At 33.6% G+C, this 19,460-nt stretch overlaps 1 protein-coding gene across 5 annotated transcripts in view; it reads left to right on the top strand.

Annotated features, from left to right (window-relative positions):
• The window catches only part of mRNA-cap (RNA guanylyltransferase and 5'-phosphatase mRNA capping enzyme), a 450,753-nt gene that overhangs the window by 350,564 nt on the left and 80,729 nt on the right, over window positions 1-19,460 (top strand). For all 5 annotated transcript variants that reach the window (XM_090411578.1, XM_090411577.1, XM_090411573.1 and 2 more), the window contains 2 exons: window positions 136-300; window positions 3,905-3,976. In XM_090411578.1, the coding sequence (XP_090267704.1) occupies window positions 136-300; window positions 3,905-3,976 (237 nt within the window). The remainder of the gene's footprint in view (window positions 1-135; window positions 301-3,904; window positions 3,977-19,460) is intronic.

The raw sequence follows: 19,460 nt of genomic DNA, 5'->3' as shown, positions 1-19,460 counted from the left end.
CAGTGTCATTAATGTACAGATTGAATAACAATGGACTTTGAATTCAACAAATAGAAATTATTTAGCAAGCTTACATATTTTAATATTTGTTATTGTGCTGTCACATTTAGAATGTAGTGCACATTTCTGTTGTAGAATCAAGATGTGGGAAATGCCAGTTTTGATAAGAGATTAAGCTGCATTAAATGTGAGATAATTGCTCCTCGGATAGATGCCATGAAGAAAGGACGGATTGATCGTGCAAAGGAGCCATTTGGAGTGAGAGCAAAAGATTTTTGGGATATATCTACTACTGAATCAGTAAGATTGAAAGTTTTCATCTAAATATCAAAATAAATAAATTTTTTTGGAAATGCTGTTTTATATTTTAATTGTTAATCTTTCTCCCCCCCCCCCAAAAAAAAAAAAAAAAAATTCTGTGGTGAGTGCTTCAGGAGTTAGGCATTCATCACAGAAAATAAAATTAATAAAATATTTAAAAATTGATTTTATAAAATCACTGTGTTCAGTTTGGATTTGGAAAGTTTATGAATTTATTAAATGAGTTTTTAGTAAAGAAGAAACTTCAATATTTCTGTGATGTACCTAATGGTTTCTGAAAGTGTTGGTAGCTTGTTGGCTAATAAGACAATAAAATTAGCACATTCCTTCTCTCATTACATATATAGAAAATATCACAGCATGGCAAAGAATCATTTTCTAGATAATCTAATCTTTACATATATGATACTCTTGTGCATTTCAAATCATATGAGTCACTAAGTAACTCATATGACTCACATTACTTTCTGCAGAAAGCCATTTTTCCATCTTGTGGATAATAGTTCACTTATGAACCACAAGAGAGACCTCTATATTGATTTTCTCGAGCAATATTCTCAAGCGATCACTGAAAGTTCGTCGGGAAATTGAAAATTCCATCCATTGCTACCGAGTTTTACATGAAGAAAAAAGAAAGAAAAAATTCCACCAGACAACTCTACACCAATTTTTATCCAAAAAAGAATAATTGTATGTACTGTATGTACTTCTTATATATAAATAAAGATTAAAGAATAATCTTGTTTTTCTTAATGAACCTTCATTTTTTACTTAACATGTTTAACACATTTCTTTTTTACTTGATATATAAAATTTAATTAATAGATTTGAAAAATCCTTGGCATTGATCACCCATTTTACACGCATTATTTATCCTGATTATCGCGGATTCAATTATTGCGGTATTTTTGGTGGCAACAATAACTGCGATATTCGAGGTATTCCTGTATATATATGTGTGTGCATATATGTATATATTGAATAGATATGGAGATGCATTACATCTCTATCTTACACCTTGATTAATTTCTGTTAATTACCTAATTTTAACTTTTTATGATTTTGTTTATAAACCTGTACTAACTGTAATGGATATTCTTATTATTTCATTATATTCACAGTTTTTTCTCTGTGTATTTTATCCAAAGCTTTCTCATAATCTATAATGGCTAAATGTATCTACACATTAAATTCTCACCTTTTGCCAATAATTTGTGTTAAAAACTTATGTTTGGGATGACACGTTATCTTATTTGGTGTGGCACATTATCCTGCTGGGACACACCTATGCCATTTAAGAACTAAGAAGACATTTCCTAGATTTTTGATTAACCTTCTACCTTCTGCTCATATAGCAGAGATGAAAAGAAGAGTTATCTAAGAATATTAACTGGAAAAAGATTAGCAGAATAGATAACAACAGTTAAACACTTTAAAACTTAGCTTATTCATATCATTAAACCGGAATTTATGATTTTTCAGATAGCTGAAATAAGTTTTTTAAGGTGGGGAGGATATAAAACCTATGAGCTTGATCTTGTCTGCTGATAACTGACACCTGTCCATTCTTTAAAGATAATATAGCAAATAAACTGCAAATAATTCAGAATTTTTTATTGAAAGAAATGTTTTCATTTATAGTGATGTTATCCCGGATAAGTTTGCATTTGGCAGAGTGTTGATAATTGGTTAGCATTCAGATATGTTTATTGCACATTAGGCATCTTAATACTTTCTCTGAATTTGACAAAATTAGGAATTATATTAATGGACTGGTATTGGCAGTCCTTTAATATAATTGAAAATCATAGATTACCTCAGTACTGTGATTTTAATCTTCATTGTTACATGAAGAGCCTGCCTAACTTATTTATCATTTTAGCAAAATATTCATGCAGATTGATCAAATAACTCTTTAGAGAATCCAATGAATATATTGAACTAGTGGTTTATAAAATGACTCTCATTCAAGAAAGGTGTACAACCTTTCATGGATAAGAATCATGTATTTGGATTGAGGGAAAGGTTACATAATCCAGAAACTCTGCTGTGGAGGGAGGCCAAACATGCAACTTTTTCAAGCTACTTCGGGTCTCCAATAAGCATAATAGTGGTGTCACAACAGCTGATGGAATTATCACCCAAAGACATTCACAAACTTCTATGAGCTTAGTGGGATTCAAATCCAGTGCCTGTTGGTTGGTGAATGGTATGCTATCTACTGTTTTGGCTAAATTCGCAAAGAAATACACTAATATTTAATGAAAGTATCCAATACATCTTTAGCAATTGATGGGTTCAATAACAAAGTGTGAAACTTTCTTATTTAAACACAGTTCGGTTTGGTTCGATGGGGAGCGAAAGAGTGAGATGTAAGTTTTTACTTTTATATAATGATGAAGATGTAATGTGAAAGGTTCCTTTATATGGTATTCAGTGATTTGTCATATTTACCAAAAGGGGAACCAAATTCATCTCCTATGGAAATGCCATTACTGATTTCAGACTTAAGTATCAACTCAATTCATAGAAAACTTAATTATTATCTATTATAGCTGAATCAGTGATTACTTCCAAATGTAATAAAAAAAAACATTTAATAAATCAAATATTATTTATAGTTATCATATATGTGACATATAAGGGCAGTTCATTAACGAGGGGCATCTGGAAAGTTCTGATAAACACCTATAACAAAAATGATATTAAAGCAACTGATATAACCACAAGAAAGAACATAGTAGTAGCAGAGTTATGAAGGTAACTTATATTCTTATATCCTCGTATGCTTTTTCTTGTGATTATATCAGCTGCTTTAATATCATTTTTGTTGCATGTGTTTATCAGAACTTTCCAGACCCCACCCTCATATAGCAAGAATTAAAATATTACTTCATACTCACTTTCCCTCAGTTTAATTGCATAAACAATTAAGGTTAAATGTGTAATGTGCTCACCTGAAAAGTTTAACAAACTCATAATGACAATTATGTAGGCCAAGTTATCACATCACATTAAGCCATCAGACTATACTTCAAACAATAGAAACACTTTCAACAGTTCTAAATGAACTAAACACAATAGAGAGTTACACCAGTTGCCTATTCTGCATTCAAAGTTTACAATATCAGTAATCATTCATTCCACCTGAGGAAACAAAACAGTCCTACCTTTCAGTTGTTGAGAGAAAATTCAGACTGCTTCCATTCCAAAATGAAGAATACAAGTTCTTGCCTAACATAACGGAAGTACATATTAGTTTCTTCTCTTCTATTCACTGTAGGAATTACCAGCAGTTCCTTTACTTTAATTGAACAAATTCTTGTAAGAAATGCAAATTCCTGGAAAATATTGGCATATACCATTTGCTGTTAACACACTGTAATGATAATTGTCAGCACCTTTCTATACATAGTATGCATAATAGTATGCTTGTTTTCAAAAACTGAAAAGGTGATCTATGAAATTTGAGAAATCTTAAATGAAAAAAGCTAATGCATTCAGTGATAATGTTAGCTGCATTTACTAATGAAATCAGAATAATAGGTTTAGGCCTCACATGTTTGTTTTCTTTTTATTTTAGCTTCTTGGAGAAAGGTTTGCTCAGAGTGTTGGTCATGATATTGATGGATTGATATTTCAACCTGTAGCTGATGTAAGTTTTACTTTTGTTAAAATGGAATTTAATATTTTATGGATAAAGAAATACCCACTTTTTTTTTCCTGATGACTAAATGTCAAAATGAATTTAAATAAATTTTCGATATACCAAGCTTGAATTAATGCAGAAGTCATATTTTCATGTATGAGTTGCCAAAAGGTATCACATCTTTTGGCAACTCATATATGAAAATATGATTTTTGCATTACTTCAACCTTGGTATCACCTCTGGGTCTAGCACCCACTGACAAGACCGTCCTGGGTAGTGACCCTTCCCATAATGCATAGCATTTTACATACCCATATGGATATGTGCTTTGCATTAGGGATAACTGAAGCAAGTAATGTGAAGTTATAAGCTTTTGTATACGAGTTTGCCCAGTCCTAAAAATGGTTCAGACGCAAACTTGTTTGCTCACTTGGATAAAGGATTAAACCAAGTATATAATTTCTTGGTATCTTTAATTTATAGTGATGTTTGAAATGTCTTTTTTAGACTTTCAGGAAACTTCAGAAGCCTAAGTAAACAAACAGGATGGGGAACATATGCAGTTAACAGACATATTTGCCTTATGGACACAGTCATCCTCTGTATGTCCAGTCACTCCAATCCTTTAGATGTTGGATGATTTTTATCATCCTGATTACGGATACTCAAGTAACTTGTAAAAAAAAGATTATTTGATCTCTGACATAGTTACCTAGTGTATATTTTCTGGTCTTCCTAAAAAAGATTAGCTAACACGTTATTTTCACATAAGCTTGGTTTCTAACTTTTTGTATGTATAATTGTCATATTTAAAAAAAAAGCTGTGTCAGTATTAAATTTGCTTGTTGTACAGTGTTACTGAGGGGAAAAATTTTCTATTTACCATCATTAGATATTACATTGATATTTTGCTAGTTCTGAACACAGATTATATAGTGCTAGTGTATAGTCCCATGTATTCTGATTTGCTATTTGGGTTCAAAAAGACATAATCACAATCCCTCAGCCTTAAAAAAGGAAATGAATGGATAGATAGGAATAAAGTTATTGTATTAAGCCATATAAAATTCATATAAGTTTTTTAAGGCAACAGCTTTTGAAGTAGCATCTTAATGACTCCATATTGATTCATTCAAATAAGTCTATTTTTTTTATGATAACAGGCATATTGGCCTAATGAACACAGTTACCTGCTGTAATTCCAATCAGTCTAATCCTTTAGATGTTGGATGATTTTTATCATCCTTCCTATGAATGCTAAAATAACTTCTAAAAATATATACATGTTGCCTGCTGTAATTCCAATCAGTCTAATCCTTTAGATGTTGGATGATTTTTATCATCCTTCCTATGAATGCTAAAATAACTTTTAAAAATATATACATGTTACCACATATATCAAAATTGTGTTAATCAAAATATAATCAATGATAAAAATTACAATTCGTCCATGAACCATTACTGTATTAATAATTCGTTTTATGTGGTACTCTTTTAGGAAAGATAAAAAATGAATGCAAAGTAAATGTTTGTTTGTTTTTTTATCAAAAAAAAGTTAGAGTCGTTTGAACAGGTTTTTTTTTTCCTTATCAGCATAAATTCTACAGTAACAAGCAAAATGGCTCTCTGACCTTGGCAAACAAGCATTCTTCGATTAACATCGAAGAATGCTTGTTTGCTGCTAAAGCGATTCTAAACTGTGAAATATTCCATCCAGTTCTTTGATTGTTATCTCCTTTGGAACTTCATCTTCACATTCCATTTGTTCATTGTATTCATATGCATGTTGTTGTTCAATTTCAAGAAGATCGTTGTCACTGAAATCTTTTGAATTTGAATCCAATAATTTTTTAACATCTTCTGCATCAAAACCAAGGTCTTCATCGATTGCAACAATTTCTTCAACCACGGTGTTCGCAGGATTTTGGAAACCACCTAAGTCATTAACGCATTCTGCAGAAGGTTTTTTTCAAACGGCTCTCATGCAGGTAGAAGACACTTGCTCCTACAAATCATGAATGTTTTCAATTGCGTGTTTAATGTTAAAATTTTTCTAAAATTCTTGGAGCGTAATCACATTTTCTCCCATTGTTGTTTCTACTGCCTTTGAGAATGTCTTTTTAAGAAAATAGGCTTTGAAAGTTGCAATGACGCCCATGTCCATGGGTTGTAGCAATGATGTCGTATTTGGTGGAATTTTGGTAAATTTAAAGGTCCGTTAATCAAAACTCTTGCCCCATATATAAAGGGATTGTCACAATTAATTTCGCCGCATTAATCAAATTCCGCGTTAAGCAAGGAATATCTGTATTGTTTTAATCTCTGACATGGTTGTCTGGTTTATGTTTTCTGTTGAGAACATTTATTAAGACAAGAATTATATTCTTCAATCTTAATAGATACTATTGTATTGTATTATAAATGATAATATAATACAATAAACAGTGAGGCAAGACAATAATAGAAGACAATAAAAAGTAATAATAGAAGACAATAAAAAGTAATAATAGAAGGCAGTAGGATATTGCTAAATATATAATTTACTTGGCCCCCACCCTTAGAAAAATGACAATGGGTACTATTTTAAATAATAGTAAATTTATTATGATGGACAAAACCTACAAGCCTTTTTACTTTTGTCTGTATTGGATCTGAGAAAATATTTCTTTCCAGATGTTTCGTAACAACAATTAGACTCAATTCCTGATGATGGCATACTAATAGATATGGAAATGTCATCTTCTAAATCTTCATATATAATGTGCTCACCATCAGGATTACTGTCTAATTGTGTATTCTCCTCAAAACTTTCCTGGCAACATTGCCAGCAGAAGGGATTTCTGTAGAAATCAACTGCTCCTTATTAATACTTAACTCATCAATTATATTATTGAACTCTTTGATAAAAAGTCTAAATCATAAATCTTTATTGGAATCACTCTCAAAGTTTGTAAATTACAACTATGATTTCTTTTATCGTTATGCTTATTGCTTATACTTTTGACTCCAATTAACATTGCCACCCTTTTTATGTTAAATGGATTAAATTTTTTGGTACTATGAAAGGGAACAGGAATAACATGTACACTAGGAATGGTAGTCTTCTCAGGGTTATTAATTGGATTTTCCTCTGAGTCTTCAGTTATGGCAGCTCAAGACAAACACTCTGCTACAACAACATTTTTAGCTCCAAGCACAAGAAAAATTTTGAATTAAATTCTTGTACTTCTAATGCACATCTGATAATCCATTGATTCTTATTTTTAAAATTGTTCAGAAAAGATAATGGCTTTGATCAGATCTGATGTGAATATCCTGACCATACAGTAAATATTTCATCTTCCTTTAGGGATAAATTACAGGTATCCCTTGCGGGATTTGATTAACGCACTGAATTAATTGCGACAATCTCTTGATATACGTGTCAAGAGTTTTGATTAACGCCCTTTAAATTTACCAAAATTCCATCAAATATGACATCATTGTTACAAATCATGGACATGGGCGTCATTGCAACCTTCAAAGCCTATTTTAAAAGACATTCTCAAAGGCAATAGAAACAACAATGGAAGAAAATGCGATTAGGCTCCAAGAAGTTTGTAAAAATTTTAACATTAAACACGCAATTGAAAACATTCATGATTCGTGGGAGCAAGTGTCTTCTAGCTACATGAGAGCTTTTTGGAAAAACCTTTTGCCAGAATATGCTAATGACTTAGGTGGTTTTCAAAATCCTGTGAACAACGTAGTTGAAGAAATTGTTGCAACTGGTGAAGACCTTGTTTTGATATGTTGATGCAGAAGATGTTAAAGAGTTATTGGATTCAAATTCAAAAGATTTCAGTGACAATAATCTTCTTGAAATTGAAACAACAACAAGCATATGAAGACAACGAACAAATGGAATGTGAAGATGAAGTTCCAAAGGAGATAACAATCAAAGAACTGGATGGAATATTTCACATTTTAGAATTGCTTAAGAAGCAAGTAATGGATATGGATCCAGATGTTAATCGAAGAATCTTGTTTGCCATCTAAAGAATCATTTTGCTTATTATCATAGTATTTATGCTGATAAATAAAAAACTAAAGCTGTTCAAACGAATCTTGATAACTTTTTTGATAAAAAATTGCAGTAATTGATGTAGATACAAGCATTTATTAAACATTTACTATGCATTCATTTTTTATCTTTCCTAAAAGAGTACCATACAAAATGAATTATTAATACAGTAATCGATCATGGACGAATTGCAATTTTTACCACTGATTATTATATTTGATTAACGCGATTTCGATATACACGGTAACATCAAGGGATTAATTAATCGTGTTAACCAAGGGATACCTATACTGCTAAGGCCTCCTTTTCTGTCAAGAAAAACTTTTCTGAAGCACTAAGTTTCCTACTAAGATAAGCTACTGGCCTTATATTCCCTTTATTCATCTGCTCTATAACAGCTGCAGTACAGTCCTGTGATGCATCAGTATAGGAGGGTTAATCAATGTCTCTTTGTGAGCATCAAATGCCCTTTTTTTCTCTAGTATTCCAACTGAATTTAACCACTTTCTTTCTGAGGTTAGTGAGAATGTTCAAATAAAGAGAAAATGAGAAATAAACTTTCAATAAAAATTCAACATTCCTACAAAGCACCTGATTTACTTTACAGTCTTGGGAACAGGGAAAGAAGAGATAGCTTTTAAATTATCTGGGTCAAGTTTTATTCCTTCCTGCAAAATAACATGACCTAGATCTTCCCTCAATAAGAATTCATATTTTGAAGCTTTTAGTCTGAGTTTTGCCTCACTTAACTTCTTCATGACTGTCTTGAGCAGTTTACTTTGTAAATTTATGTCTGGAGAATTAAGCAATATATCATCCTGAAATCACAGAACTCCAGATCCTAATGGATCTAATAGAACCAAATTCATCATAAGTGCTTGAATACCTTGTGCATAATTTCTTGCACCTTGAGCTGAAACTTTTACCATTGGGTATAAAAATACCAAGTACTGTTGATTTTCCACTTTTAAAGGTATTTGATAGAAATCACTATTAAGATAAAACTTTGAAAAGATTTTTGCACAGCCTAATTGAGCCAAAAGCCCCTCTATGTTATGAAGAGCGTGGTCAATGGGTTCTGTAACCTTATTTACTGCCCTAAAGGTCAAGGCAAACTTCAGATCAATGTTTTGCTTCTCTAGGACTAAAAATGGGAAATTCCACAAAGATGTTGACAGTTTTATAATCCTTACTTTCAGATGTTGTAACAACTTCTTCAGTCAGTTTACATATTTAAGAGGTGTACAATATTGCTAAACACAGTTTTTCAGACTTAATTGTGAGTGGATGCTTTACAACACTGATCTGAGACAGTCCTAATATTCCTTCTGAAAACTGAAAAACAGCCAACAAACTTCTTTTTCAAACTATTCATGCATTATATCACTTTCATCTTATCATCCTCTGATGTTATTTTTTTAAGAATTTTGTGTAACAAATCCTCAAATGGAATAGAATCCTCACTTAAGAATCTGAAGAAGATTCCTTATTTTCTCTTTCAACAGAACAAACCTTGGGAATTGAGGAATCAGAGGAAAACGGATTAGAGACTTTACAAAGTATAGTGAAAGTATAGTATTACTGCATAAGAAAACTTTGATATTCCACTTCTAATAAAGTCAAATGCATGATTCATAGCAGCAACCATAGCAATACAATGACAAGAACTCATTCCCAAGCAAAATATCAGAACTATTACTGGATATGGAAGGAGAAACTAACACCTCATGATATAACTTTATACAAAAATCACTAAAATCTATAGTGAGAGGCAATTTCTGAATAGCTTTAATCTCCTGACTTAAAAATTCCTTTTAATATTATATATGGTATGTATCTGGTATATTAACTCCATGCTGATAAATATCCTTAAAGGAATTCCCTAGTCAATATTTTACTAAGGGAATACCATCATCAAAACCTCTTACTATATTTAAGGGTTTTGTTTCTACAGACACTATGGTAGTTAAAATTTTTGAAGTCAGAAAGATGTGAAACTGATTAGAACATAAAACTTTTGGAGAACAAGGCTTTGACTTACCTTGTTTTTGTACTATATTTAAAGAGAGATGAGAAGGATTATGAGGAGTGATTTTTTATTTTATATGAAATAGTTGTAACATGTGATCCATCATTTACCCGAAAATCTTTTACTTCCTATAGCCTGTGATGGTCCTGACTTCTCAGAATTATTTCACTCCTGTGTGAAGCCATATTTTCATTCAGTAATCATCTTCAAAATCTTTTCCTCTACTACAGCAAAAGATTTAACTTTAAGTCTGTCTGGTTAATTCAGTCCTCATGCTGTCTACTTCCTTTTTGACAGAGTCTATATTGAGAATCTGAACTACAAGATAGAGAAGGCTTCTTTTGTTTAGAGATATTAACAGGAAATTTATAGCTTAGCTGCTGTAGTATGTGTGTGTGTGCGCGTGCGTACACTTTGGCGAAGGTGCATTCAAACTTTCTATTAAGCTTTTTGTAGGCCAGGGATCTTCAACGCATGGCCCGTGGAGCTCTTTGCCATGGCCCACTAGCCATTTTGAAAAAATAGCTACTTAACATTAAAACTCGATTAAACAAAAAATAATTTTAATGAAGCCCATGAGCCACTAAGCTATACTGCGATATTTAGAATTGTAAGATGCTTTTGAGATTCGCAAGGAAGGCTGTGCATTTGATACTTTACATAAAATCCTATAAAAATAAATATTAAATAAATATGCTTATTAAGCCATCTACAACGCCAAGCAGCTCTAGTACTAACATTGCAGTGTACTGTCTAGTGCCTTCCAGATACATCTCTAAGGTTCTCAATACTTTGTTATTGTCATACAAATACAAGAGGATCTCATCCTCAGTCGTGAACAGTGTGATATTCGTATATAAGCACACACAGGTTCATCGTGTCAGCCATAGCCTATTGTGGTTTTATATTGCCAGACATTTTTCATTAGTGTGAGACAATCAGTGGATAATAACCGTTACACGGCTTTTGGATAATTTTTTGGGTTCTCCTTCCATCACTATGGAGTAAAAAGTGTAAATCAAGTGATTCTTATCAGGTTTTTAATGAAAAGTGGACCAATTTGTACTTTTCTGTGCTGATCGACGATAAGCCAGTGTGTTTAATTTGTTGTGAGTCAGTGTCAGTATCAAAAGAATGCAATATAAAACAACACTATGAGACAAAGCATGTGTCCAATTTCGATCACCTTCAAGGGCGGCTTCTTGTGGACAAAGTGAACCGTCTCCAAATTGATATAAAATGCCAGCAGGGTACATTTAAAAGGTAGAGGGAAGAGAGCGAAGTATGCGGCAAAGTAAGTTATATAATAGCTGGAAAAATTGCTAAAAAATCAAATGCCTGTTTGGATGGCGAGTTTGTGAGAGTCTCTCATTGCTGCTGGGGATATTGTGTGCCCATATCATAAGGAAGTGTTTATTAAACCGAGTTTGTCTGGGTAGCATGCATGTCGAAGAACTTGCCAATGACATTGAAGAAATTTTTAAAAAACGGTCGTCCGAATTTGCATCATATTCACTTGCTTTAGATGAGAGCACAGATGTGAAGGATACAGCACAACTGGCTTCAATGTGACAGAAGAACTGCTAGCACTCGTATCTATGAAGAGAATGACGAAATGCACTGATATTCTTGAAGCCACCAAGAAAATGCTCCAGCATTTCGACCTCTGCTTAACCAACCTCGAGAATGTGGTTACTGATGGTTCCCCTGCTATGGTGGAAACAACGAAGGGTTTGTTGTGCTGCTACAGAAAGAACCGGAACTAGAAGGAAATGATTTCGTCCATTACCACTGTTTAATCCACCAGGAGAATATTTGAGAATGTCATGAAAGTTATTGTGACTGTCATCAACATTATTAGGGCAAGAGGATTGAATCATTGTCAATTCCAAGAGTTTTTGACCCAAGAGTGTGAAGGGGGATCATGGCGATGTGATTTATTACAGTGATGTGCATTGGTTGAGCAGAGGGAAGGTTCTTAAGAGCTTTGACTTAAGGAGTGAAATACAGCAGGTCATGCAAACCAAGGGGAATCCAATTGCGGAATTTAACGATCTGCAATTGGATTCCCCTTGCTTTGGGTAGATGGATCTACATCCAAGTAGATGGATGTAGATCCATCCGAAGTAGATGGAATACAGGCAAAACGTATGCGTTTTGCCTGTATTCCATTCCTATTACTGTTACAGACACTGAAGATGTGCTATTAATTTTAGTACGAAATATCTGTCCTTTTACTAATAAAAGATATCACTGTGGTTTTTACGTGTTACTTTATTATTTAATTACTGTGCCACAGGTTCCACTAAAAATTAGCTACAAAATTAGCCGTGTTGCAAAGTGAGTTTGAAGACAGATTAGTGATTTTTGTAACCAACAGTCTTCTTTAGATTTATTTTCACTGCCATTCAGTGTCATTGCTGCCGAAATAGCAGGCTCAGTACAAATGGAGCTGCTTGAACTCCAAAACAACTCTTCTTTGAGAGAAAAATTATTCATTGTGCCCTTGCTTACATTTTACAAAGACTACATTTCTGAGGACGCATTCCATAATTTTTGTTCAGCATGCTTTGAAGATGTGGGCTTTGTTAGGAAGCACATACTTATGTGATCAGTTCTTCTCCAGAATGAAGCATGTGAAGTCCAAGACAAGAACTCAGATTATGGACCAACATCTCGAGAATACTCTGCACATAGCGACTTCCAACATCGACAAGCTGGTCAAGGAAAAAACATTGCCAAGTTTCCCACTGACATTGTGAAAAATGAATGTTTTCTTCATTAAATTATCTTTTTTCAAGTATCGATTGTATTTACTTATCATGAACCCGACTCCTATCTATGCTCTTAAAGCTGAGTTTTTTATTTTTATAGGATTTTATGTAAAGTATCAAATGCACAGCATTCCTTGTCAATCTGGAAAGCATCTTACAATTCTAAATACTGCAGTATAGCTTAGTGGCCTGCTGGCTTTATTGAAATTTTTAATGCAGTCTGCACTGTCAGAAAGGTTGAAGATCCCGTGTTTAGGCTTTCCTCCTTTAAGGAAAATTCCAGAGCTCCTGTAATATTAGTAATGCCTTCTTTGTATACAACGTGTATATAAAAGTGAAAATAATGATATTTATTTGAGTCATGGCTGAGCAGCCTGATTGAGGATTATTTGATTTTCAAAAAAAAAAAAAAACTCTCCTTTTTTTCATTAAGAATTATTATTTATTTGGGTCATATTAATAAAATGATGTTTCTAAAATGTCAGAAAAGTTTAATCATTTACAGGAAAGAGTTGATTATCCAGACAACCCTGATAACAATTAGTCTGGATAATCAAAGCTTCCAGAGTATCATTTTTGGTACGGTATGTTAAAAATGAAGTATTTTGTCAGTTATTTATTCAAGCAATTAAGACTTTGATGGCATTTGGAATTACGTAATTTTTTTTCTTTGCAACATTTATATCATTTGCATATATTTGATTTGCAACCAGCTTTGCAACAGCATCGACTATAGCCATAGCCTTGGCCTCTAGAAATAGATGACATTCTTGCACGTTCTCTAAGTGAAATTTCTGCATCTGGTACTTCTCCAGCGGAAATGAAGTTTTCTTTACAAATAGCAAATTGCTTTCTGGAATATAATAGGTTGAATATGCCATGTTTGGTACCCAATTTGTAAAGATTTTTATCTTCAATTGCAACAACAATACCTAAAATATTTCTTCCGTCACTGTGGGCTTGATCTGCTCGATCTACACTGGTACACAAACCCTTACTGTATCTCTGGCATTAGCTGCTGAGTATTTGGAATTCTAGGTATCAATCATTTTTTCTTCTTTTTAAGATTATACAAAGCCATTTCCCTTGTTTTAGATACACTTCTATTTTTGGACCAACTGTTTGGATTTTTTTCTTCATTATTCATCGACTCTGTAGTACTAATAACATTTTGGTTTCCGGAAATCAGCATGGTTAAATCATTTTCATAGGTAGGCAGACAATGTAGGTCTGAACTTCATCAGTTATATTGCTATTTGAGAATGCAATTATTGAAGAATCTTTTATAATATTATCTTGAACGGTATCTGATCCTCCAGAGTCTGAGCAACTTTGACTTTCTTCATTGTCGTTACTTTTATAAGGAGTCTCTAAATCTTCCTTCGTATTAATGTTGGTCGATGCTTTCAGGTATAGAACTCTTTAGGCCAGTTTTTAATTTTGCTGCAAACATGGCCTCGTAGTTTATGCCAGTAATGATATGGTCGATTTTTCATCAGTTGTACAAAATGTATTCCTTCCTACCATTTGTTAGTGTTGTTAGTCTCCTACCAAGAACTAAGTTAAAAATTGTGCATGGAAAACCCAGGCACTCACAAAGTGCCTGGGCTTTCCATGCACAATTTTTAACTCAGGTCACATGCTACAAAGTTCTTTGGTGACATTATTGGCGAATTCTGTGCTATTATAGCTTTGTAGGATACTTGGTGCAAAAATGTCTAAAAGAACATATGCTATGCCTTCAGCCCTTTTGGTTTTTAACAGTCATAGTTGAACAAATTTAGTTAAGTGGTCTTGGTACACGAGTATAAATTTATATTGCTCATCGGCTTGCAACCTGACATCTTGAGTTCATTTCATTACTTAAAATTGGTTTAACTACCAAGCCTTTCTAGGGAACTTTTTTTTTCTGACAGATTTCGCACAAGTTCAAGTAATTTATGATTATCTCCCTTGTAATATTTTTATATTTCATACTTAATTTTTTTTCCATGTGGTTTCTGTTGCCATGGCTAATAGCAATATGGGCATCATGCAATATCTGAAATATTTCTTCAGTGCGAATGTAATATTTTATCAAATTGCCTTGCCTTCTTTTACAAGCACACTAATGAGCGATACAGCGAAAATTCGATACATGCGAGTGCTGGTTGGCTAGCATCTGTTGGATGATCACTCCTCTCCTCCCAACCCCTACTGTTTCTAATACTGCCCAAAAGGCATCATTAATATCACTTTGCCCGACCAGATAATGGTAGTATTCATACTGACTGGTCAATGTGATAAATCATGATAAACAAAGTGAAATTTATTATAGTGCCCGATTTTGTTTATTATTATTCATAATGGCCAGACATTATAAATAACATGTGTATTAATCATTTAGTCCATAACATATATATGTGTATTCTCCAGATGATGACCTTATATGAAGTTCAAAACATCTAGGAAATTAAAGTAATTATTCCTAACACGGTTGTAGTGTCCATAATTTTACTGAAATGAATGTTGATTACTGTGTAATATTAAAGGAAAGGGTTCACAAATCTGGGCTTGTCTGAGCCTTCTGGAAGTGTGCATAAAAGTCTTTACTTCTTCATGAAACTTAGATTTTATATATAAGCATCAACTGATCATTTGACCATTTTCAATTTCTCTCTTATCTTTTCTGCAGTCTGCAAAAAAAATCAATGTTTAAAGAATTCATCATTCCCTAACACACACATACTGATCAGCTGCCATGACTAAGAATACCTAAAATTAAATAAAATAAAATAAAAATGTTTTTTCTCATTGTTTCTTATGCAGAATTCAAGTTCAATTATAATCTATCCTTTCAGTGACTGCACCATTTGTGTGTCTATTCCTTGTCGTATACCAGAATAGTTTGCTTGAGTGATTCATTAACTTTAGTTAACACTATCCAGAATCCAAATCTGTAATATTATTATTATAATAAGAGATTGTGTGAGAGTGAAAGAAAATTCAAAAATATCTTTATTTATAAACAATTAATGTTAATGTAAATTTATGATATTGCCATAGCAGTGTGTGTGAAACATTTGTTTTGGATTATAAATAAAACTTCTCTCCTAAAGAGAAAAGGACCCACAAACTTAACATCAGATTTTACTTCTCTTCAAGATCACAGAATTTGATGAGAATTTACAAACTGCAATCGTATGAGGCACAGTCTTCCACTTTTAAGAGTAGCCATAGAAATCTAATTAGCTCATACCTGAATTTCTTTGAAAGCAAAAAAATAATTTGTGCACAACTTTTCATAAGAAAGAATGCATTTCTTCTTTCATATCTTCTCTGCAATATCAGTTCCTTTTTTAATTTCCTTGGATGCCGCAACCAACCAATCTTCAATCCGAAGATTGGTTGGTTGCAGCAGTATGTTATAGCATCGTATCCTATTATTGTTAAGTTGTTTATATAGGAGAGTCTTGGCCTGTTTCTTGGCTTCTATCATCACCTCCATTATTTATTTAACCAGTCCTCCATGCTTCAGGTGATATCCTGTTAGGCATTTTCTTATCTTAATGATGTGACTCGGTGATAACCACCCTTCTTGAACCATGTTTAGGACCATTTTATTAGTCTCTCTTTCTAACCAACTAATTCTCATCCTTCTCCAGCACCAAAGTTCAAATGCCTCCAACTTTTTGATGTCTTGTTTTGTTGAAGCCCAAGCCTTGCAACCTTGTAATGCTGTGCTCCATATGTAAGTTTTCACATGTCAGAGACAGAGAAGAGGGACTTGGAGATATTCTTCATGCCTCTATCTACAAACAAGTACACTCAATTAAACATGTAGGTAATTCCACCTGTAACTCTAAAAAGGTTCTTGATACACTGAAAGAAAAATCCCACTATCCCCTCTAGGGGGAGAGTGGAGGTTGAGATAGAGAGGTTACATCAACCTTCACTATCCCCCCCTTTCCTTGTCAGGAAAGGGGGGGATAGTGAAGAAAAAGGAAGAAGAAAGCCACCTAAATGTTACAACTGTAACACGGTAGGACATTTGACAGATAACTGCTTTATGAGGAGTAATTCGCCCCCTAGAGGAATGAGATATGAATCGAATGATGTCATGCTTACTAAGAAAAGTTCTCAAAATTACCAGATAAAACAAAAAGATTAAATTAGACCTGATAGTTCTTTGACAGTCATTCAAGGCTTGGTAGAAGGGACACCTTGTAATATCCTACTGGATACTGGGTCCCACGTCTCAGCTATATCCGGGTCATTCTTCAAGACAGTAAGTACCTGTATCACAAATGATGTGATAGAGCTGAGAAAGCTAACAGGCATCTCAAAAATTGAAGTATGTACTCAGAGAAAGATAAAAGTAGGCATTAAGCTACCTGAGTTTGATTTGAACGTTTCCCAAGAATTCTTAATTCTTCCTAAATCCTCTCGTCCAAGCATCCAAATTATTTTGGGATTTTACATTCTGCAGAAGTGCAACTTCTGTGGTTTCCATAAAAGGAATATTTCCCTAATGGGAGTTGAAGGTGCACAAAATGGTGGCAGTAATCCTAGGTCTCAGGCAGCAAAGGTTGACAAAGGAACCAAGCCAGTAAATAGAGGTAAAGATATTATGAATAAACAAAGAAAGAAAGATAAAGACAAGTGTCAACTTGACTCGAATGACTCGTCCATTAATCCCGTAGTAAACAGAAGTCTCAAAAGGGGAATAGTTACTGAAACATATGCTATTTCCAGTGTTGCACTGGCTCACCCTGTTAAAAGGGGAGACAGTATCATAGGCAAGCTAAGCAGTGCTGAGACTATAGGAAGAGTCATATATAAACCTCCTCATCACTAAACCTGGGATAAGCCCTGTATTATAGAGGCTCAGAAGGGAGATCCTGAGTTGAGGAATATATATATCAAAAGATTAAGAGAGGTGATCAACTTCCCAAGAACCAAGTATTCCTCAAAACACTTCAGGATCTTCCTTCTGAGCCTCTCTGATCATGACTTCTCTTATCAAAGAAGAGAGTCTTGGGAAAATTTGCAGAAAGGGTTCTTCTTCCGAGAGTCATGATTCCATGGATAATTTATAAGTTCCATGATTCAAACGGACATAAGGAATTTGATGAAACGTGGCATCAGATTAGTGAAAGGTACACATGGAAAGGAATGAAAAATGATGTCTCCAATTATATGGCAATTTGTCGTATGTGTCAACCCAAGTTTGAAATTTGAAAGTGTAAGGGACTAGTCAAGGTCATCTCCAGAGAACGGGAGATGCAACATCAAAAAAAAATAAAATAAAATAAACCTTTGAGTTTATTTTTTTTTTAGAGGAAAGGGTGGCCTTTGTAAAATCTTGCGAGAAATTATTTTTTTAAGAGAATTTTCGCTAAGGATTTTCCAATTTTTTTGTCTAAAATTATAAGAAAAAAATGTCCTTAGTAAGATGTAGAAATATAAAAGAATACATTACTGTTAGAATGCACCTGCACTTTAGACTTGTTTGTAAAAGTTTAATCGGAGTTAAGCCGAATTAGTGCAGAATACCATCAAAATCTTAACTGCAAGCGACCAGCGATGATGTCAATTCTTTCATTACATCTGGCTAATCTGGGAATACTCTTACTTAAGAACATAGGAAGGAAAATGGAATAAAAGGCAATGCAGCACGTGGTTCTGCGCTTTTTGGTCCTTGGTCTCTTGCTTGGCTCTTAACCTACGAGGTCTACGGGGGCTCCTTCCCTAGTTCCAGGATGATTACTCTTCCCACCGCCGATACCAGATATTTCTCTACCGGCAGCTTGCTCTATGCTCCTGGTAGCTACGGCAGAATCCCAGTGTGTCCAATGAAGGAAAACTCTCGAGGATTGACCAGACGAAAGTCTCTATGTGTGATACAGAATAAATCAGTGTTCTCTTGAGTTTGTTAGCAAGTAATCCATTATTTTGTTTGTAATATGTTATATGATTGTAACTTGAAATCATCAAGGATTGAGAGAGAGAGGTTACTTGTTAACTAGCGGTTATATTGAATTTTGAATAAGGGAAGAACTTGTATTGTTAAGTATGTCTAATTCATAAGTTGCTTGTGATAATATCTGAATTAGTATCAATTAAGTATTGGATGTGTTGGAAGAAAGTTAATGTAATCCCTCCTGGAATATTTATGCATGTTTGTAAGCCAAGTTGTGTCATAGAAGACACCTTTATATCAAGGCACAATAGGTTTTTCTGATAGTGAAAGCACTATGGTTTCTGTTGCTCAGATATCAAGTAATATTGTGTGTTAAAGTGCCCTTGATTAAGTTAATCTTTAATCAACTTTTATATGCTCTGTATCACATCTTTTAGTTTGATAATAAACATGTTTTTATTTTGTAATTACCTGTTTCTCATTCCTCAGCCAATGCACTGTCCCGAAAATATTAACGAGCATGCGGGATTGGAGAAAAGTTACAAGCCACGACTTGCATATAAAAATATTGTATAGAAATATTAACTTATTTTTTATTATCTTCTCACCCTGACTTTCAAACTTAAAAGGATCAATTAAGTGGCACAGTCATTAAGATCAAATAAATTTCTTAATTGATATTGTGCGATTGCTCAGGGACTGTACGTGATAGACTTACAAC

This window comes from Typopeltis vanoorti, chromosome 21 (genome assembly GCF_054136105.1).
Source record: "Typopeltis vanoorti isolate ZY-2024b chromosome 21, IOZ_Tvanoo_1.0, whole genome shotgun sequence".
NCBI lineage: Eukaryota > Metazoa > Arthropoda > Arachnida > Uropygi > Thelyphonidae > Typopeltis > Typopeltis vanoorti.
The sequence above is the reverse complement of the archived record's forward strand: the minus strand, read 5'-3'. Positions and strand labels throughout refer to the sequence as shown.